This window comes from Corvus moneduloides, chromosome 7 (genome assembly GCF_009650955.1).
Source record: "Corvus moneduloides isolate bCorMon1 chromosome 7, bCorMon1.pri, whole genome shotgun sequence".
Classification (NCBI taxonomy): Eukaryota; Metazoa; Chordata; class Aves; order Passeriformes; family Corvidae; genus Corvus; species Corvus moneduloides.
In genome coordinates this window covers 10252214-10275001 of record NC_045482.1, presented here as the reverse complement: position 1 = coordinate 10275001, position 22788 = coordinate 10252214, and the positions used below count along the sequence as shown (strand labels likewise).

The window sequence follows — 22788 nt, the reverse complement described above, 5'->3', positions numbered from 1 at the left end:
CATGCTCCAGCTAAGGCAAGAGCGAACCCAGAGAGACAAGAGGTGCTAAAAATAAGGACAAAGAATGCCTTACCAAACGAAGACATTCTTGCTGTGAGGTAGTAAGAAGTTCAGCACTTGTGTAATTCATTTCTATTAAGAACTTCTCAGAGTAACATCTCTATGAGAAATGCCAATTTCTTAAAAAGAGAAATATTTCTTGAAATAAAGTTATTGACTACATAAAGACAGTTTTTCTTACAATTCCTAGAAATTTAACTTCTTTTCTATATTGCAGGTATTCACTCCAATGTACATGCAGGAGAGATGCATGCAGCTTTCCCCCCCATCCCAAACTGTGCAAATACTTCATACAAATACTTGGTTCAAAAAGAAGGCTGGAATCTGAAAATGCTAATGAACCTACTCTTCATTTTTAAAATTTCACATTTTTAACAACTACTAGAATACAAAATCCTATTAGTCTAGCACACATTTTTAAGGTGAATTGTTTTTTTAAAAATTAATGTGAAATTAATATATTGTAGTTACTGAAAGACATTTTAAAAAAGCCATAAAACCATTTAAACTAAGTAATAACCTGTTTTTATCAGTCTTATGCTGACATTAGCTTCTGCACATACAAACAGGAAAACACGCTACAGATCAATAAAGTTAAAGTGAACCATTTCTAACTTAAGTTCTCACCCATCTCCTGTATTTTCTTCCCTCTTCAATTCCAGTGAAACAGGTTTGTGGATTTCAGTAAAACTCATTCATTTGAAAACCTACAGCCCAGTAGGAGGGGCACTTTGTAAGAACACACCATTAACTACTTGATCCAAGCCCTATTTGCTAAGTTAATACCAGGTAAGACTTAAAGAGCACAGAAAGCATTTATGCATAACTGAACACACCATGAATACTTCTTAAAAATCTGAGCTGTGAAGTATTTGAAAAGCCAAGTCCCCAGCATAGTACAATGATCTTGAACCAATACAGCAGCAATCTACCAGCTCAGTTATACAGAAAGGAGCATTCACTTTGAACATAAAAAACCTGGACAGCCTTCTTCAAAGGGTCAGTTATTTATAAGAAATTGCTGTGTACAGGATCCTTCTCAGAGCTCAAAAGAATATAAAAACTTCAGAATAGCTGGAAATTCTGTAAGTACTAGCTCTGCTCACTAGGACCTAATTTGCAGTCTTTCATATATAAATTGGATATGGTCCATGAAACACCTATTAATGCATAGAATTGATAACAGAGCTAATTTACTTTTGTGCCAATATTCTACTGTTCAATTAGGTCCTATTAAGATACCAACCAGTGCTTGTAAGAATGACATACTTGAAAAGATGAAGCAGTTACAGCTGCATTTTAATATTTCATTTTTCCACTGAAAGTAAGCAAATTGTTCTGGTTAGAACCAAGGCTGAAGTTCAACAAATATTTTAAGATGGTGTTGCACTTAAAGCAGCAGTCCTGCCCTCCCCCACTGCTTCACTCTCTCGTTCTCATTCCCACAAAACCATTTTTGGATACCAGCACATTTGTTTGCTGATCTGTTCACCGTGCAGCTGTACAACTACATTCTGCTGAAAAACAGCCTAGAAAAAGAAAAAAAAGAGATTATTTTCAAGACAGATTACTTTTCCTATCTGGCTCACTGTGCAGCTGCACAAACACCACAGTCCACACAAGAAAGAGCCACCCAGCTTTAGGTGGGAACACCAGTTACCGATCTGGTTGATCTGCAGTCTAACAGAATATTTTGATAGAGCACAAATAAAACAACTGCCCACCTCAAAATGCACTCAAGTAACACTGAAAAAACAGCAGTGGACAGATTTCCTATTGAAAGCCATTGAGAATAATTTCTCCAACTTTCCCTTCAAAACACAATATAACAACATCTCTAATAAAGCGTTAAAACCAGTTGTAGTACTTTCATTGTTCTTATAACTTACACCACTGTAAGTATTTCATCCTTGCACTACATTGTAATACTTGTGGTATGTTAGAAGGCATAAAAGGCGTATCTTGGATGAGTGTTTAATACCTACATCATTGTAATAAACCCCTCTCTATCACAGCTACAATCCAAAAAGGAATTTCACGCCTACTACTAAGCCGATGACTTCTCTCACTTGAAAAAAAATAGAAAAATAAATTTAGAAAAGCTGTCGATTATGGAAGCCCATTGAAACACGAGACTAAAGCATACTTTTCTTACATGTGCTATGCCAAATTAGTGCTTTACTGATTGTGAAGGCTACTCCTAGAATGAGGAGGTTTCAAATTCTTTACTTGACAACATGTACCATTGAATCAAATCTGTACTTCTAAATAAGAGATTTAGTTAATGAACTACCATCACAGACTTTTATAAGGTGCTCTGTCAACACGCCACTCAAATTCCTCTTAGCAAAGTTACTCAGTCAAGAGAACAAACCAAGAGAACTACTACTCCTAGAGAGCAGGCAGCTACTGGAACCACTGACATCTTGAATAAGTGGGCTCCCAAATGTGTCTTTGTCCAGTAATTGTGGGAGACAAAGGAGTTTGTCAAGACATCTTGGCAGATTCAAAGGTAACACTTAACTAGTCTGACAAAGGACATAAAACAGCTGTACATATTTCAACAGGCAAATCCACCAAGAAAATGCCCAGCTGAACCAGTATCTGTCATTTTCACACCATTCCAAGCGAGACCTCAACAGAAGTCACGCCACTTCCTAGCCATCATTTATTTTAACCAAGATTATTCTGAAAGATCTACATGGCTACTCATTACAGGTTTGTGTGGTGATGGAGGCAACCATTCAAACTGATACAAATACTGACTGGCTTCAAAAATCACTCACCATGAACTATAAACCTTTCCTAGCAAGGTATTAACTCAGAAGGGACACAAGTTTGAGGTGAAATAATGAAAATGTAGTATTTAATACCCAATATTACCCTTAGTGCAAGATTAAAAACAGAAGAGGGCAAGGAAGCACAATGTTACTGGTAATATGTGAGGCAGAAATGTCAAGGGTCTGGAATTGCTTATTGTCAAGGGAAGTAAAACGAAAGCAAATTGTAACTGCATGTCCAAAATAAAAAACTCCAGAGCAGGTGTGGCATAATTTTGTCATTTCACTATTATTCAATCACTCCTTGATTGAATACGAGGAACTCCTGTAACACATTTTTCATAGGATATGCGGAAAAATTCAGCAAAGAATGTGGGGTTTTCCAACAGTTAAAATACATTCCTTTCATGTGAAGAGCAATGTACTCCTCTAGATGCTTCACTTTGAGAATGTTTTGTTTATAAAATATAGCTAATCCTTTGTCTTTGCCAATTTACTGTTAACAATTAAGCTAAAGTAATGGAGAAAATTCCCGTAAATTAATTTACTTATAGAAACTCCCAGAATTTTCCATTAATAAGTGACAATTTGCCTTTCTTATTCCTGTTTTAAGAACTCAACAATAGTACAATACAAGGCAAAGTATGGTCTTCCAAGACTATGTAAGTATTTTACATTGCTCAGTGTAACTGTTTACCGCAATTAATTTGCACTACAAAGTTTGATACAATGGAAACAGAATAATAATTTGCTATACTTGCTGCATTCTTATTAAAGCATCTCATCTTCATCAGTTCTTTCAAGAGTCAGCATTAACCCCTCAAATTCCTCTCCCTACTACTGAACATACATAGTTAGCAAAAGCCAGCATAAAAATCTTTGCCTAAAGACACCAAGAATGAACTTCTGGGACTCTGTATCACACTCTTCAAGATACCTATGCATCAACTTAGACTACACACTTTACAAAACTCAATCTATTATCAGGAGTACAAAGACAGCAACTCAGTGAAAAAATAACTAGCTATGGACATACTACAATGAAAAGCAAAATTTTATATATATATCCTGCTGCAGCTACTGTGTATTTGTGAACTGAATGTACGGTCTGGGAGCAAGCGGGCCTTGTTAATATAATGCAATGCCTCTGCTGGACAATTGCCTCAAAACATAGCTCAGAACAGCAAGGATGGAAATCTATCCTGTTAATGTATTGTATCAGACATCTAATAAAGAGGAGTATTTTGTATTTAGCATAAGAACTTAGTATTGCAAGGCAACCACGTTATTTGGACTGCAGCTAAGTAGTACTTCTTAAGTTTTAATGTATGCTAGTACAATTTAAAACTGTACTTTTAGGCTGAGACACTGTCTTCTAGAGACTGATGTTCAGGTCAGCACAAAAAAATGCTTCTATATTCTGCAAACAGCACCAGACAACATATATGGCCTATATGATACTGTGTGCATTTAAATGAGAGTACTTACCAAGGTAGTGGAGCCCTGATAGAAAGAGGCCTTCCCTGACAGGAATGGATTACAGAAATTGCACAGAGCCCTGAGAAGCAATGTAACCATCATGTGAAACACAGAGTACAATCTTCCACTTGACAGTAAAGCAGATTTTTCTCGACTGCTCTGTACATGATATGAATGAAGCAGTGCCTGCAGCGCCAAAGCAGGACTGAGAAGCACACCTGGCTCACTACTCCCCCTTGCAGAAACACTCACTTGTTGCCTTATTAGGTATTTTGTAAGATGAATTGAACTCAGCTGCCAGCTGTACAAATGACATATGGCTGCCATGAACAATCCTAGATGGGATGCAGTGCTACTCAATCCTATTTAATATGCAAAACAATATTAACAAAGATATTACTCAAAAAAAATCCACAAAAAGAATCATGTTGAACAATGTCTAAAAGAGAATACCTTGAAGATTACATATATTTTTCCTTTTTCTTTGATACTCCAATCTCAGTATGGTTGCATGCTATTATCAGCAATTAGCTGGGTTAAAGAGGAACTATTTATAGATATCAAATCACCAGCTGTAAATAATTTATCATTTACAGTTATCTTTGAGAATTCAATGTATTATTTTTTTTCATTTATAATCATCACCCTAAAGAGCAATTTACTGATGTGGTACAGATCAGGTCATCTTGAGACCTCTATACATAAACTGTATGAAAACACCGGTCTGGAATTCATGTTGTATTACAGTGGTCTTTACTAGGAACTGTGATTAGACACTATTTCTAAAGCATTTATACCCTACATGCAGAAACACTGCACAAAGTCTCTCTTGGTTATATTTACAATTTTATGCAAATTCTGCATAAAACTTCTTTCATACATTCTTAATCTGAAGAGCATTTTATCTCACATATGCATTTTATCTTATCTAACCAACCACGACTTAGATTGATGACTTTCAGACATGATCAGTTATACATCTATCTCCCAGTACTACACAGACTCTCCCAAATCTAGATTGGTTTAGCTACCTCAGTGACTTCAGAACTGTGTGTCTTTATCACTTAAGCACCAAATGGAATGCTTATACAACTTTCTGTACCTCTTTAACAGTCCAGAAACTCTCTCTCTCTGGAGTTTTAACTCCTCTGTTAATACTCCACATTTTGTATAGACACACTACTTTGTTTAATACCGATGTGACTGTCAACACAGAACAAAAAGAGGGGCAGGTTTCTCTCACAAACTTTATGAGGCTACAGAAAGGTGACAGCCAGATGAGAATGAAGCTCTTGGGTCCTTGACAGCTGGGAGAGAAAAGACAGCAGCTGAGTCATTCCTCCTCTGCAGCAACAGAAAAAGCAGCCAGGAAAGGAATGGAATGGGAGATGAGGCAGCACAATGTGATAAAAGATGAGAACGTTTCCAGTCTAATGAATCATGTCCCCCAGCATGGGTACAACACCCTACATGTAATTCCAACATCCTCTTCTTCTCAGAAGCTTTAGAGACTGACATCAGCAAACCATCCTCTTCCAAGTCTTTCATGCTGCTTTCCAGCTTTCTGGGTATTAAAACCTGTACAGACTTTGGACTATCACAAGAGGTAACAAAAGTGACTTCAAACAACCATTTAACTACTTTAGTCCTCAGATTTTTATTACATCCAAAAAGCCTGGAGGGATGGCACTGATTCAACAGCACTTAAAATACTACGAATAGGCAGACTGATGCAGCACATACCTTTCTTTCCTTTAGGAGGTTACACCATGGCAGAACACGGTTTCCAGCATATCAATCAGTTTTTGAAATTTAGAAAAAAAATGGTTTTATTAGCTTTGCCTAATTGGTACACATTTCCTTACCAGACCTTATTAGGTGTATTTCAAGTAATACCTCAGCTGTAATTAAAAATTATTTAAGAGCAGTCAAATTCTTTCTGCATCAAGTATTAGTTCACACCTTTATCAGCAAGATTAGATTACAAGTTTCATTTAAGGTAACTTCAGTAGCCCACCCCCAAAGATGATACTTTTCATATGATAAAATTGTTTCAAATAATTGCTCTCTAAATTAAGTTGGACTCCCACAGAAAACCAGGAAGTTATACCGATTCTCTTCACATTGGAATAGAAATTGGTTCCAAAAGGCATAAATTCTCAGTATTCACAGAACTCACCCTGCACCTAAATAACACTCAATCCTGTGAAAAGCATACCTGCCCAAGGAACAGAACTGCCATTAAACTTCCCTTCTCTGAAACTTCTGACATTTTTAAATGTGTTACAGAAAGTCAAGGTACATCAGACAATTCTGAAAACATGCTATAAAATAACATGCTATGAAATAGCAAGTCTTCTGGCAGTTGACTGTCGAACTGAGAAGAAAATGGAATGAGATTTTCTCGTTCTGTATCATTTTCATTGCTGACACATGCAGTTATGAATGTCCATCCTTTCTACTGTCCAACAGTTTGTACAGATACCACCATTCTTCTACCAAGTTTCACTACAGTAAAAACCAAATCATAACTTGCAGAAAAACTTTCATGGAGTTTAGCTTTTAAGTAGCTTGTGTAATTTTAATCAGCAATTCCATCTGATGAAAACACGTAAGTGTTCTCCAATTGATTTACTTTATCGCTGATTTATCAAGTGCCCATCGTACATTTGAAACAAACTTCCACTTCTGTAAAAACTGTGAGAGAAACAGGAATAAGTCCTTACAATAGGCACAATCATGATCAAACGACACTGAAACTGGACAGCCAAGGCAAACAAGTCCAAACACACTTCCTTTGGGACTATATACACACAAACTTGAAGTCCATGCGGTCTAGGCACTATTTAAAAAGTCTCTTCAGAGACTTGAATCAGCCATTGCTTTGCAGAAAATGTATTATGAATAGAAAGAGTAAACAGTTGCTTGACTTACTTAGTGAAGACCATGAAGAAAACCTATGCCAAGTTGGATATATTAATTTTGCTATACGTATACATTTCTGTCACACCATCTAATGATGGTCAGCATGTACTTTTTCATGACAACTAAACTTTCTAGAACATGTCTGAATTACCCTGATGATCCAATTTCATTAAATTATTTTCTTGCAGTGGGAAAAACATCTGTTAAGACAAAGCCTGTGAGCATATTAGAAAAACTTTAAACCACAACTCTGCTGTAACTGTACATTTTATGACTGACTGGATATGTGCTGCAAACTTAAAACCTGGGTTTTATGTAAGCCAACCTGGAAAGCACAAAGACCTACACAAATATTAACTGAAACAAAGCTCATTGTTTTGGAGAACTTTTTTTCTGTAGCCAGACTCTCCAGCCACACTGCCTATTCCAGATAGGTAACCCCTCTACACCCACCCATGGACACTAATGTAACGCCCGTGTGGAACTGCCACTATTAATCTCATCAAAATTACACAATTAATTCACAGTCCATCTATATATCTAGGCCCTATTCTTTAGGAATAGATTGCACGGCTGTATACGTTTTTCTTGAAAGTATGAGTTAAAATCAATTTAAAATTGAAGTGCTGCAGGACACCACCACCAATCCTATTTTAACCATTAATTTAGCACAGGAATTTAGCTGGTGAAGTCTATAGTGACACTGGTCAATGTTCTTGGGAACCAGAGCTTTTACACTTTATTTTCTCACATTATCATACCAAATTATTAACCTACATAGTAACCATTAGTCTCACTTTGGAGTTGCACAGCGTGCCTCAGTCCGGCTCACACCGAATTCCTATTTCTCTACATATCTAAGGCAAAGCACGTTATTCACTGAAGAAAATCACAGTGTATTCTCTGTTAAAAATCGAATTTTAAAAACCTCATATATCTTTTTAATATAGAAATAGTTTTCTATTCTAATGTCACTGTGTCAGTTATTACTACCCAAGGGGATACAAGAACATACCCGCTGGAACATGCCAGGAATTACTTTTGTTAACTAGATGACAACTGCTTCCGCTCCTCTGAAAACTAACCAGGTCTTCCAGTGTGCATTTCTCAGTTCTGCATCAGGCTCGAGGTTATCACAGGTTCCCTTGATGTTACGGTACAAGATCCTACCTTAATAAAAAAAACACATTATGATTGCTACTTACAGACATACAGCGTTAGGAGTGCTAGAAAACAGAAGTATTTGTACTCGGCAACTCTTGCTCAGTTTTAAGAGCAAGCAGGCATGAACACTTCTACAGAGAGGCCCAAAAATGACAAAGATAGCTACAGATTTTAAAGACCAATTTTATTCCGCAGTTTCAACATTTAGTGTGTATTTCCAAAGGATGCAGCACAAGCAGCACAGATAGCTGAGAACAGAAAATCAATTCTTTTCGCTCACCATTTCTGTGTCTGTATAGTACAGCGACAAAGCCTCCTGACCCCTTCCACTCTTACCCTTGTTTAAGGGTACGTGCACGTTACGTTACAGCCCGAATGATTTTTCCGCAGGTGTTAACGATAAATCCCAACCGTAAGCTCTACAAGATTTAATTGCGTGCCTTGTTCATCGCCCACCGCCATGGCACTACCCCCAAATATCGCCAATTCCTGCGGGGGACCCAGCACGCCCGCTCCGCACAGCCCGCAGCGCCCACTCCGGGCGGGCAGGGCCGCCACCTTCCACCCGCACCCGCGGCCTCCACGTGGCCGCAGCGAGAGCGAGGGAGCTCGGCAGGGCCGGGGCGCGCCCAAAGCCGCACTGCCGGCAGGACGGCTGCGAGAGGGAGGTGGGAGAGCGGCGCCGGGCAGCTCCGTACGGCTCGAACCCGCCGGGCCGCGGGGGCCCGCCGCGCCCCCCCGACCCCCGCCGCACCTTGCCGCCCCCCTTTCTCTCTCCGCCCGAGCAGCCAGGGCAGCCGCGGCCCCGCCGCCACGTCCCGGGCCCCCCGTTCCGGGAGCGGGGGCGGGGAGGATTTACCTGCCGCATGGTCGCCTCACGAGCAGAGGAAGAAAGGGGGTGGGGGGATGCGCCAGGGCCGCGGCGGCGCCTCGTGCTCCCCCCGCCCGCCGCCCCCCGGCCCCCTGCGCCCACCCCGCGGCCTCGGGCCCCGCCGCCACGTGATGAGGCGGCCGTGCCGCCGCGCGCCCCTCTCGCCGCTCCGCATCGCGGGCGAGGTGGTGTCCGCTACCGCCGGTCGGTCCCCGCTGCGGCTCCTCGCCCGCACCGCCGCCCCCCCGCCCCGGCACGGCCCGGGCCGGCCGCCACCCGCTCCGCGGCGCCGGGCGGCTGTGGGGGAGGGCATGTAAACAAATGGGGTTTTATAGCTACCTCACTCGAGTGCCGTGTGCATCTCCCTCTCCGCTCGGTACCAAACCGCCGCGGCGCCTCCTCCTCCTCCTCCTGCCGCTCCGCCGGCGCTATTCACAGACCCGGCTACGCCGCGCTCGCCCTGCACACGCGGCCCCGCAGCCCGCGCTGCCCAATGCGCAGCCATTTCCTCCACCGCTACGAAAGTGGCGTAGCGGCCCTGCCTGCCCGCCCCTCGCTGCGGCGGCTCCGCGCACGGCTCGGCCGGGGCCGCGCAGCCCGGACAGCGCCGGAGGGAGCCCCGGGGGAGAGCGGCCGCCGGCCGGGTCCCGGCTGAGGGAGCCCGGGCTGGGCGGCTCGGGGGAGCCGGGCCCGCGGGGCCGGGGCTGAGCTGCCGCCTCTGCAGCCGCCTGGCGAGAGGGTCCGTCAGCAACAACGGGGCATTTCGTACCTTCCTATCGAGGTACGTTTCGAGGCCGGGATGCGCATTAACCCCCGTTTATTTAACTCCAGAAACTCCTGTCAGGCTTGCTCGTGGCACCAAACCCTGTTCCGGCGATAAACGTCTCCCGAGGTGGAGCCCCTCGTCACGACACACTTCATTCCTAGACAACAACTACAGCGCTAAATAAAGCCCCCAAACCAAACCTTGTGTAAATCAAAACCCTCGCTAGCTCAACGCCGAGGATCAGAGGACATTTTGGTTTATAACGTAAGAGCTACAATATAGTGGAGTCTTTCACAACAAATCATATTTTAAAATGGACCAGCATGTTTTGTAATGGTTATTGATAGGAAGCACATTCAAAGGCTGAAGTGCAGTTATAGGAATGCTTCAGATAAGTTTTAGACTGTTTCATTTTTCTCTTGGAGAAATTTGCATACAATTTTCATGACATTTTCCTCCAAAAATAGCTGGTGTTTCCATAGCAGGCTTCAATCTAGCAGAAGCCTGCTATGTATCTAGAATGCATCTAGAAGCAAACCGACCTTCCCTTTAGTTGTTAAGGTGGCACACATTTTTCGTTTAGACTCTTACATTACTGAATTGAACGAACCTAATTGTTTCTGGAAATGCTCCTTTGTTAAAACGGATGATTCACACCACTACTACCGTAAGCATGGCCGCAGAGCCGCAGTCCTGTCCCGTCCTAGTCCTGTCTGAAGTCCAAGCCATACCCCATGGTTATCCACCCCAAAAGCCTCCCAAAGTTATGTGATTATTTGCTTGGTGACATGTAAAGGATTACTTGTTGCTTTAGCAACCAAACAAAAGTTATCTGTAAGAGTCCAAAAACCACGTAAGCATTTAATTGAAGTCACGGTGCAAAAGAAAACTAGAGCTAACTTTTCTAGATATGGTAAGTGTTCGTGATGATGCAGATACTGTAGCAAACAGACAAAGACGTGTAGACCTCTCAAACACTTCACGACTTAAGACCACATCAGCTGCGTGTGTTCCACTACACCAGTTTTTTGGTATGTGATGCTGAATCTTTCTGAAGTTTTCCAATTATTCTTTTATTTTCCCATTTTCATGTCTCAGTGATAGAATTTCTAATTTCGTATCTCCTCCAACATATTTTTCTCTCTTTAGTATTTATTTTTGTGGAAAAAAAATAACATAATCCCTCCCTCATTTTTTTCCATATGTCTTACCAAATCCATCACTAGAATACAAACCATAGTAGCCCAAAGTCACTAGCTTACATCAAGTTTTAGGGACTGTTATAAAGTGATTATGAGGTCATATACCAAACTGTTGTGCCAGGCCATTTGTACATTGATTTGAATGATTTTTACCTTGAAGTAGGTCCCTTCGATCTCAAAAATTTTGCACAGCAAATAAAATACAGATCTGATTATGACATTGGTTGTTAGACATCTACCCCAATAGCACTGTTGATCACTAGACATGACTGATTCGTATTGCTGTTTGCTCTAGGAATAGATCCACTGAGTGAAAAAAAAAAATAAAAAATTAAGTTTTCTCTTTTCATCAGAGTTTATTCAGAGGAAATTGTACTCAGTAATAAATAGAACATATGGGGTTTGTTAGCTTTTCTGAGTGAAATTCAAATAGTGTAAAATCTCCTTAAAAAAAAGCAAAAACTCATAATCAAACGGCATACTGATGCTACACAATGACTTTCCAGAAACTCACCCAGCTAAGGTGTACCGATAAATAGGTCTCTGTTAGTGGGTTCCCCTCCCCTCCAGCTGTTAGCCACTCTAACATGTATCTGTTCACTTTAAATCCGGAAGGGGCCATTAGCAGGCCTGCCAGCACTCTGCTAACATTTCCTGCTAACAAATGAGTCTCATTTGTAGTTTGAGTTAGGCTAGAACTTCCCAGTCTGTCTGCTCCTGGCTTTCTTGCAATAAATTGAAAAGCCTGCTTCTATCTAGAATATTTTCCCTGTAGTTGTACATTGTAGCTTGCATTTAGGCTTCTTCTCAGTCGTTTCAACCATACCTTTTTGTGCAAGAACTGCGTGCACATCAGTATTTGAAGGAGAGAAAATAGGACTTTCTATAACACGAGTTCAGAAACCCAAACCAAAAATTATTAGATCAGGCATTTACCATGAAGAAAAGCTGAGGAATGTGTTTCCCTGTAAAGCCCGTGGAGCAACTTTCTGTGCTGCAGGGAAGCTGGAGCAGCAGAGCAGGGCAGCCAGCACTGCAAGAGTGCTGAGAGCTTGAGAAAATACAAATGTATGCAACAAAGCCAGACTGACTTTTCAAGCTTCAGGAAGAATGATATGTTACCATACTTTTAGAACAGAACTGGTTTGGTTTTTTTCCCTCTCCTCTCACAGGGCACTTCCTTACTGAGTAACTAACACCGCACAGTACACGCTCGTATGTTGGGCTGCAGGAAGGGAATGTGTATATATGTATCTCAAGTAATATAGAAAGACTTGGGACATCATGCTGCAAAAGCAGATTGTAGCTTCTGGGGACTTGTCACAAGATGGGGTCCTGTCTTGCAGCGCACCTCCTGCTCCAGTTCAATGCTACAGCCCCTTCCCAGTGCCCTGAGACCTTCAGCTCTGAGATGCAGGCCTAGGGAGGAGACAGATGTGGGAGATCTGAGGGAGTTTGACAGATCTCACACACTGATTTCCTGTCTCCCCTTACAACAGCCCAGTTGCAGGTGAGGGGGTAGAAGGTTGACATATATATGTATACAAAAGAAGTAGTTTGTTTAGACAAACTATGGAAAAAAACCCCCAACCAAAACCCAAAGCCACTCAATTTGTAATTCTGCACACAGTTCTCATATCCTGATAGTGCCTCTGAATATAAACAGAAGTAGGAGTCTTGTGAGTATTCGTTGCAGAACTGGAACAATAGTAGTGAAAAATATTTTAACCAGGAGAAATTAATTTAGAAAGCTGGTAGTTGAAGGTGTACACAAATCTTGTTATATAAGTGGGGGGGAAATGTCACTACTTGTGGCCAAAATGAAGTTTTTTACCCCTCTGGCAAATTCAGCTTTTTTTTGGTTGAAGAACCCAACTTAATTTTCTTACTTTTGAAATATTGATGTCTCATGAAAAAGCCAAGGTAATGGCTTGAAACATCAACTTCCTCCTTTTATTTTAAATCATCTCGCCCAAGATTTAATCAGAACTCAAAGCAGTTTGAATGCTAACATAGTTGGGTTTGTGGCACATGTTGCACACATATTTTCTTTTCTTCTCTTTAAAACATTTTTTCTGGTTTCTGTCCCTGCCTTTCATTCGTTCTGGGAGACTGAAACAAAGTCAGAAATGCCATTTCTTATGTGACAATGACCAACAAGTATTACTCAGTTTGCTAGAGAAATTCAGTGGCAGAATTAACCTTGAGGAGAGAATGGCTGACAGGGCACAGCTGTTGTCAATGCAGACTTGCCAAGCAGAAGGATTTTACCCAGTTCCTCAGGAGTGGAAGAGCTTTGCTACAGGAGGCTTGCTCAGAAGTACACTGACAAGAGCTCTGAAGTGAAATATCAGGGAATCATATAGAAATCATAATTTCCTACTCTGTGTCTCAAATATGACCTGTTGACAGTTGTCTCTTCTCTGAATTTACTGATGTATTTTTTGTACAACCATCCCTGGTTAGTTGTGTTGTACAGATTTACTTGTACTTTCACTGCTTGGCAGTTTGAGGTGTGCTCATCCCCAGGCACTGATTGGTGCTGAAGCAGCAGAGACTTTGCTTGTGGCAAGGACAGAAGGGAAGTGTTTAAGCATCAGGGGAAACTTAAACAAGCAGGTGGTGATTCTGTGATTAAAGCTGTGCTTGGAAATAGGCAGTGATGTCCTCTGGGGGATTTCACTGCCTCAGGACTACTTGGTTTGTTTGCCGTGAATTTAAAGCCCAAGTTTATTTAACTCCACGGCCGTGTATAAAGATGGTACTTTTAGTAGAGAGTATATGTGCTTTTTTCACCTTCCTGCCAAACTGGGTGCTCTCCTTTAAGCCTTTGCTTGGCAGGTTGCTTTAATTAGCTCTAATTGGTTTCAACTATGTGAATTCCAATGGTAAATCAAAGTAGATCTGGCTAGTTTTGCATGAACTAGTAAGTATAATTTGAAAGTTACTTTAGTCATAAGATGGGGAAAAAAAGGGAAATACATCTGAGCTTTTTAGTTTTGTTTTTGCAAACCATTCTTACCATTCTTCTCTTACAACATGTAGATACTCCTCTGTTTGGACAGTATCTAAACATGTATGAGCATTTGTATAGGTTTTGAAGCAAACGTGTCAAAGTCAATGAGACTGCATAATTTTAAATACGGTACAAGTGTAAGTACCAACGGGAAGTCAGTTCAAACAGAAATCTAGGAATTTTTTATTTATTTATTTTTAACATGCCAAAACAAGATACAGGTTTTAAAGATCTTAGTTTTAGAAGTTTTTGGATTGGCCTTTGGTGCGGAAGGGCTGGGCTTTTTTGTTTTGTTTTTAAACATGGGCTGACATTTTTAGAAAAAATATAACCCCTTTTTCATTGGCCCTAGGCTTAAGGTTACGTAAACATTAAAGGACATAAGCAGAAGGGTGTGATGCTGCAGCAGCAGCTGAAGTCTTTGGGGCACTCAAAGGTTTGTCTGCAATTTGGGAAAAAGCCAGTATGACCTTTGGCTAGTTTTGCAAAGCTAGCAAATACTGGTATACTTATCCACAGGAAAACTTGCTGGCAAACTTTACTTTGTTAAATGACTCTCCCTTTGTTTTGTTATTATTTGTTTTAAACATAACTATCCAGTCCTGCTCTGTAAAGCAGTCAAAAGCCTTTTCATTGGATCTGAGACAGGCAGGATTTGCTGGTTGCAGGTCTGGGATAAAATTCAGCGTGGAAGATACTAGAAAGTGTGTCACAGCCTTCTTGCTCTCTTGCAGACTCAGGTTTATTTATTTTTCTCCCTTCCTTCCTGCCTGCTGAAAACACCTGTTTGCTTGTGGCATCTTTTCTGTAGGCAGTGGTTGCAGAGATATCATCTTCATACCAAAGGATGTGGTGGGAGGGAAAGGCCAGTCAGCTGCTTCCTGCAGCACATGAGCGGGGCGAGATTGCAGAGCACAAAGAACTTATGGTCATATTCACAGAAGAGCTCTGTGTCAATAAATATGGATATTATCTGCTGGAGCCAGGCAGGGTTCGAAACATTAAACAAAGCTGTACTAGCTGGCTGGGTGGGGTGGAAATTCCTCTAAAGGCTTTCACTTATAAAAGCAAACGACTGATTCTAAAACTGACCCACCTGACCGAAGAGAAAATATTGACTTTCATGTAATCTCTTTATAAACTGAGGAATTTGTTTTACACCCTCTTCTCAAACAGAATGGAAAAAATGTAATGAGACTGTCCCTGACATTATTTGAAGGAATCAATGAGCAGCTTAAAATAAGAAAACAAAGGTCAGCATCTTTTTTTGTCAGTCCCTGTGAAATTGTAACCACTAATTTGGTGAATTGGCATTTTTTATATATGACCTAGACTTAGCTGAGTAATGGAAGCATGGCTCTTCTAAAGCTGGATTTTACTAGGCAGCTGGGGTGAAGTGCCCCATTTCACCTCCGTTACATTTGGGAGTGTAAATGACAAATTTTGAACTCCTGCAATTCCTCCATTATCAGCAGGAAGAATCGGGAGGCCAAGACATCCTTAAGCTGCTGTCTACCTGTTTTGAATACCTTGGGGCCATTGCTCGTCTGTGAAACTTTGGCAGTGGAAAGGGAAGCCAATATGAGCTTGAATGACTGGGCAATGATGTCATACAGCCTCATCCCATCTTCAGCACAGATCCAAAACCTCAGAGACACCTACAGAGAACATGTGTGACAAGAACATGCACTGGTAGGGAAAACAAAGGTATAGTTTGCAGAAATAAAGCAAATTATGAAATGTGTGTTTTGTTTGCTTTTCTTTTAATAAGCTGTACCAGTAACAAAATCTAAAATCAAGAGAAAGGCTCTCAAAATCAAAATTATCACAGGCTGGCCCACAGTTTAGGGAAAGAGTTAGCTTAAGGTCAGCTGTGTTTATCCTTCCATGCCTGCTAATTCATAACTGGGAATTGAAGGGAGCAGTAGGATGCTGGCCTTCAGGGCACCATGGAGACTACATGACCTTTGCTTTGAAATGCTGGTATGCACTTAAAGTTGGATTCTTTTCCCCCATAATTTATGTTTGTCATTTTTACACCTGTATTTCATGATTTCTAGAGAAAATAAATAAGGAGACACCAGGAAGAGCGTGAATGACATTAGGAAACACCCCAATTTCCAAATCTTTAAGTACAACCATTTGACAGTACTATTAGGTGTTGCAGCTTTATTTTCCGTGTTGCTGCCCCAGAATCCTTTGCACAGTTGGACGCTAATTTTTGGTTTTAATGACACAAGGAGGAGTGTGAATTTAAGCATAAAGAGCTATGAAGAAGGGAATAAACTTTAGCTGATATACAAAAATATGAATCATAGAGACACTTAAATATGGTCTAAATGATAAGAAATGTAAAATCCAGAGATGAGTATCCGTGGAATTACAGGGAGAGACAGGCCATGAGGATGTTGCACAGTAGAACTGGGAAGAGAAATGGAGAGGCCTGTTACATAACTATTTCTGATCTGCATGACTTAGAAACCTCACTTGATACCTCTTTCTGTAAACCCATAGTAACTCCTCTGAGAGCAAGCTACAGCAGCAGCAGGATAGAGTATTACAGTGATGAATACTTCCCATTATTGGTTAGAAAGGAAGAGAAGTTTTGAAGCATTTTCTCAGGCATGGGACTAAGGAGACTGCTCGTGACAGAGGGGATGTGGTCATGTGTCTTTGCTGACACATCAGGTGATGGATTTGCCATGTATTAGAGCATTGAGAGCTCTGAGGGGACTCTAGGGTGGGAATGACAGTAAGCAAGCAGAGAGAAAATAAAGCATTTCTGCAATGTTTGGGTTGGACTAACTTTGCTGAGATGTTGGACTGACATCCAGTCTGTCCATCCATGGATATGTCATCCAAGAAAATGAACTCACAAGCTCAAGGGAAGAAAATCACTCTGAGACAAGCTCAATGCCAGTTTTGTCAACACTGAAATTGAAAAGAAAAAAAAAAAAAGAAAAAGTTACATTTGAAAATGCTTGATTTCACTCACACTTTTAGTGTCTTTCCACTCCTCTCAGATAACCTTGCCTTGTATTTTTCTCTTCATAAATATAAATAAAAAATCATTCCCATATACGCGAAGGGGAAACTCTTAATGATCTTTTGTAGTACCTCTAATGAAATTATTGTGCACTTCTCCAAGAAAAACACGAGTTCATGCCTTTTCTTGGTTAAGCAGAGCATCCCAAGAATACTTAAAGTAAAATGTTAAACAGCAAATGCAGTTTGTTCTTTATGACAGATTACATTGTTGAATGTGTACCAAAATGCACCACAAGCATGCAGTGACGTAATTCAACACTATAAGCTAATTAATAAAAACCCCAAATACTACTGCCTTTTGGACAGATAGGGGCAAAATTAAAGGACTTGTGAGTGAACTGATACTTATTTTTTCATTTTAATCATGGTGCCAATCTCTGAACAACTGTCTGCTCATGGAACTCCTTCTAACAGGTGGTTTTCTTCAAATGTATGAAGAGTGTATCTGTATGATTTCTGAAGAGTTTTTCTCTCCTGCTGAGGTTTCTTAGTTATTTCTCAGAAGAAAAAAAAAATTACCAATGAAGGTGCTTCACCCTGTTCATCCATTAAGGTGAGTGGGTGGTGGCTCTCACTGAAAGCAGTCTCACAGTAGCTTTCGGCTGTCAGGCCACTTATGTAGTTACCTACACCCAGTACCTTAAACAGTTCATGGAGTCATAACCTTACTCTGAGCAGTATTTACTTCAGAGAATCACCTTTCTTTATTTTTTGCAGGCAGTTTAGTATAAATCCTCGTAGCTGGGTAAACATAATTTCATTTACATTTTCAAATTAGTTTTCTATTAATTGTTAGATATATGAGAGAAATCCACTAGATTAATTGCAAGTGCAATCTGAAGTTTGAAAGCCTATAATCTGTCAGATTTCCAGTTTACTAAAATTCTGAGAATAAGTCTCCAAAGCACAACATAATATCCTTTGGCAAATCAATACACACAATGGAAAGAAGGAAATGGTACACTGGAGCTTCAAGACATTGCTTCTTGAAGATAAACAGAAGCTAAAACTAAAGTCAATACTTACTAATGATTTGCAAGGAAGCTTGAAATGAGAATATTTTAGTTAAGCCAGGTACTTGAAAAGAGACTGCTTGGGGCTTTCCAGCTCACATATACCTGGGTTGGGCTGGCTTGTTGCCAGATTCTAGGAAATTCTCAACCCAAAACCAGCTCACAGAGCTTAACTTAAGTTTATCTCAGATAACAGGAAAGTACTTAGTTTGGACAGTGTGATTCTGGGTTGACATTATTTATGTTACAGGATGTGTCAAATTCATAGCGTAAAAATGACAAGAATTTGTTCCTGTTTTTCCAAGGGGCTTTGGTTTTAAGGTAATCTACTCTTCTTTCGCTCAGGGAAGTATACAAATTTTGGCCCCATTATCTCAGAAGATATTAACAGTATCACAGCTATGACTAATTAGACAAAAAATAGAGTGGCTATGCAGCTTCTAAAAACAGAGAATCAGAAAATGGACTGCCAGCGCCTGAAAGTCCTGCAGGCACCCCATTCTTGAGAGCAGCATGCACACATTACAGAGCAGATCAGGCCACTTACACGATGCTGAGCGTCAGCTCCATCATTCAGGACAGCAGTGTCTGATTCTTGTCATTTCTCTCTTTCTCCTCTTCCTCATTTACAGTAGTGACAAACTGCATGGCCTTTAGTCATTTCCCTAAACAGGAAGAGTTGCTATCTATGCAGTTTCTTTTTTGAACTACTGTAGTTTTAAGGAGCTGTTTGAAGAGGGTTTTGTTATTTATTATTGTATTGAAATTGAACCTTGAGCTAGTAAAACAAATATTATGGTTGTGCTCTAGTTATAAAACCAGAGCTGCTGTTTTCACAAGAGGACACTTCAAATTGCTGCACAAAACCTTTGACTGTTGAGCACTGAGAGGTTTGCAGTGTACAAGCCTCAGTTACTGTGAACAGCCAAGGAGCAATAGACAATTTTTCAGAGGTTATTGCTGGTAGTTTAATTGTAATCTAAAATATAGAAAAAAGTGATTTTTTTAGGGGAGGGTGGGGTGGATCAATATAACTGCAACGCTTTCCATTTTTTAATGCCACTTGTTTTGTAGTGCAAAACAGTACAGAAACTGCATTAATTTCAGAAATCAGTGATCTCCTGAGGGCAGAGTCAGTCTTCATTCTAATATAACTTGATCAGCAATCCTTGAGAAAGCTGAGTGAGGAGGAAAGAACAGGACTTCAAGAATTTGGCAGAGGCAGATGGAATTGCCCAAACACCTCTGTCTAGTCATTGCTCTGTAACAGTTGTGTCTTCACAGAAAGCTTTTCAGAGATTATAGAATCATAGAATCGTCAAGGTTGGAGGAGGCCTTTGAGATCATCCAGTCCAACAATCAACCTTGTACTACCACTAACTATGAGATGATTCAGTCTTTATAAGGCAGTTCATATTTTCAAGAATCTGCAAGAGGAACAGACCTTTTTCCTAACATGACTTAAATGTAGGATCTCACCTGGGTAGAGGTCCCAAAGAGACATTCTGGTTTCCAGTTGTAGAAAACCGGGACAGCAGGTCTGTTTGTTCTGGGGACAGTATTTCCATGTCCTTTTCTGACAGTGTATTCTTCAAAAGAACATAACCTACAGGTCAGTCAGTCTCACCTGAATGCCTGGCAAGATTGTGGAGCAGATTTTCCTGGAAACTGTGCAAAGGCATACGGAAAATAAGGAGGAGAGTGATGACAGCCTGAGGGCATGGCCTCACTAAGAGCAAGTCATGCCTGACAAGTGGGGTGGCCTGCTACAATGGGGTTACAGTTGTTGATGCGTAGGAGAAGAGCAGCTGACATCATCTGCCTGGAGCTGTGCAAAGCACTTGACACTACCCCTCACGACATCCTTGTCTCTAAAGTGGGAAGACATGGATTTGGCAGATGGATCTTGGTGGATAATGGATTGGTTAGATGATCACACTCAGTCAACAGCTCAATGTCCAGGTGAGACCAGTGATGAGTGATGTTCCTCAGGGGTTGATGTTGGGATTGGCACTTTTTAACATCGGTGACATGGACAGTGGGATTGAGTGCACTGTCAGCAAATTTGCCGACGACACCGAGCTGTGTGGTGCGCTTGACACATTGGAGGGAAGGGATGCCATCCAGAGGGACCTGGACAGGCTGGAGAGCTTGGCCCATGTGAAGTTCATGAGGCTCAGCAAGGCCAAGTGCAAGGTTGTTGGAAGGTTTTTTTGAAGGACAGGAAACCCAGTACCTAAACCAGTGCAGATGGTTCCTCTGTGGCAGCGCTTGCCAAGGTGCAATTGTAACTGAATAGTGATGGGTACAGAGGAATGAATGAGAAAAATCTGTTGCTGATAGGGGCTCAAATACAAGACTTCAGGTAAATATTTCTCGTCACTGCCTAGTCAGTCTTCTCACTGCAGGCCCTTGAGGTCTCTCACCACTGACTGCTGTCACATAGGGTCTGTCTCAGCCAGCCGAGCCCTGGTGACACAGAGGACATACTATATATTTTTGGTCCTGAGATACTGGTGAGGGATAATTTTCCAAGAATTAAGTTTTATCCTTCAATAACCATGCAGCAAGCAACAGCTTGAGAACACTTTCCCATTTGACATTTGCATAGTGAACCTCCCCTGGAGCAGACTTTCACAGCACCACTGAAGTTAATGCCTTAATAAAGACAACTTCTCCTCAATGGATTTTGTTTGCTTTAGCCTGACCTTATTTTCAGGGGATCAAAATTTAGCAATAATATTTTTATGGTCTTGAACTCTCTTCTGTTTTCGGAAAAATCATGTTCTTAAGTTCAGAAAGGAGGCAGAAATTTTTTTTCCTTTAGTTTCACTTTATCACATTCTAGGAGGAGCAAAACCACACACCAGAAGCCTCCCACAAAAAAAAAAAGCTGACAGATGAAGTTTTTTTAGAGAACTTATTTCCATACCGATTTTTTAAAGAAAGTACATAAAAAGTGATGTACAGCATTTTGATACCTATAGCTGTACTACTTTGTTGAGAGGTTCGAAGCTAGGATTTAGTACAGTTTAGTCTTAAGTACTGCAAAGCATCCACAAACTACAGGGAAGGAATGATTACTGAAACACCTAAAAAGCAAGCAAGCCATACGTGAGTGACACAGTTTTCATCTTTACCCATACACTCCAAACTTGGACATTATCTTTGGCAGAAAGACAAAGCTGTTCGGAAAAATTGACTCTGGTGTTCAGTAGGGAACAGGGAGTCCTGTGGAGACAATGGGATGTAAGACTTTCCTCCCTCCGCCCCCCATTGTGCTCGTGGCTGGTGAAGTTCCAAGAGAACGTGGAAAAAAGATTTCTAAAGGTTTCTATTACCCTGAAACAATCATTTTCAGTAGTCACCTAATGAACCCAAAGGAAGTCCACTGGGTTTAATTTTTTCCCTGAAAACGATGATAAAACAAGTTTATAAAGGAACATGGTACTTACCCTTTATCAGGCTCTAATTCAAGCGTTTAAAGCATTTTGCTGGCTTTACGCAGGCAAGTATTTACCTCACTCAGTTGCTTAGTAGCCCCTTTCAAATCAATAGGAATGTAAATGTGCCACTAGTGAGGCACATGCTTTAGTCTTGCTGAATCATGTCCTTTGCATGTCACACTTATTACTGAAAAATGTGGTTGTGACACCAAATTGGTTATGGAATGTAGAACATGACATCAAGCGCGTGTGTGTGTGAGTGCTGGGGTAGGGGAAGGGCGATGGTGAATGTTTTCAGCTCTGAGACTACCAAGCAGGTAGATATTTAGCAAATTCTGCCATTTCCAGAAAAATCCTAGATGCTAGAATCCAGGCATTTTGAAAGCTATGTCATTTCTGTAGGTACACTGAATACACATGAAAAAGAACCAACAAAACAACCAAAGCAACACTTGATTTCTGCCAGGTATGTGAGACCATAACAACCACCATAACAACATAACAAATCTGCTTTTTTAAAGAAATGCTTCATACACACTGAATTCAGTATGGACCAAGATGACGGTGTTTACTTCTCTATTTGATAGCAACATTTGGGACCCTCTAGTATGCAGAGAAATATTATCCCAAATATTACATGGCTGAATGAGAAATGAAGTATATCAAGAAGCTGATACAAAATCTGCAAAAATCAATATGCTCACTTCAGTCAGCTCTGAAATAAACTTCAACATTAGTTTTGTTTCTCAATGTTCAATTTCAAGAGAGATTTTTTTGGATGAAAATGTCAGAGAAAAATAGAAAAGATAAGCCTAACATCTACAATGAAGCAGTAATGCTTAGCTATCGTTAAGAGTCATGGCTTCCTTTCTTTCACATAGAAATCTTTGCACAGGAAGAAAGCTTCCCTTCCTTCTCACTCCTTCATGAAAATTGTTTCAGATTTTGGTTTCTTTAAGCCATCACAGAAAATTTTTGGTTTTGTTGTAAGCAGCAAGGTGTTTGTGTTGATTGCTTC

General features: G+C 40.7%; 1 protein-coding gene and 1 long non-coding RNA gene across 15 annotated transcripts in view; one reads left to right on the top strand and one right to left on the bottom strand.

Annotated features, from left to right (window-relative positions):
• SLC39A10 (solute carrier family 39 member 10) overlaps positions 1-22788 on the bottom strand; it is a 75079-nt gene that overhangs the window by 25352 nt on the left and 26939 nt on the right. Inside the window, exons 1-2 of one of the 8 annotated variants that reach the window (XM_032115105.1) lie at positions 9619-9769; positions 8260-8414 (exon numbers count right to left, since the gene is read on the bottom strand). The exons of 1 other annotated variant lie outside the window; for it this stretch is intronic. In XM_032115105.1, the coding sequence (XP_031970996.1) occupies positions 8260-8271 (12 nt within the window). In that variant the 5' untranslated portion in view covers positions 8272-8414; positions 9619-9769. 6 more of the 8 variants (XM_032115110.1, XM_032115107.1, XM_032115109.1 and 3 more) reach the window with 6 other exon arrangements.
• LOC116446760 overlaps positions 9872-22788 on the top strand; it is a 51467-nt gene continuing 38550 nt past the window's right edge. For all 7 annotated transcript variants that reach the window (XR_004241366.1, XR_004241362.1, XR_004241364.1 and 4 more), the window contains exon 1: positions 9872-10060. This is a non-coding gene — a long non-coding RNA (uncharacterized LOC116446760). The remainder of the gene's footprint in view (positions 10061-22788) is intronic.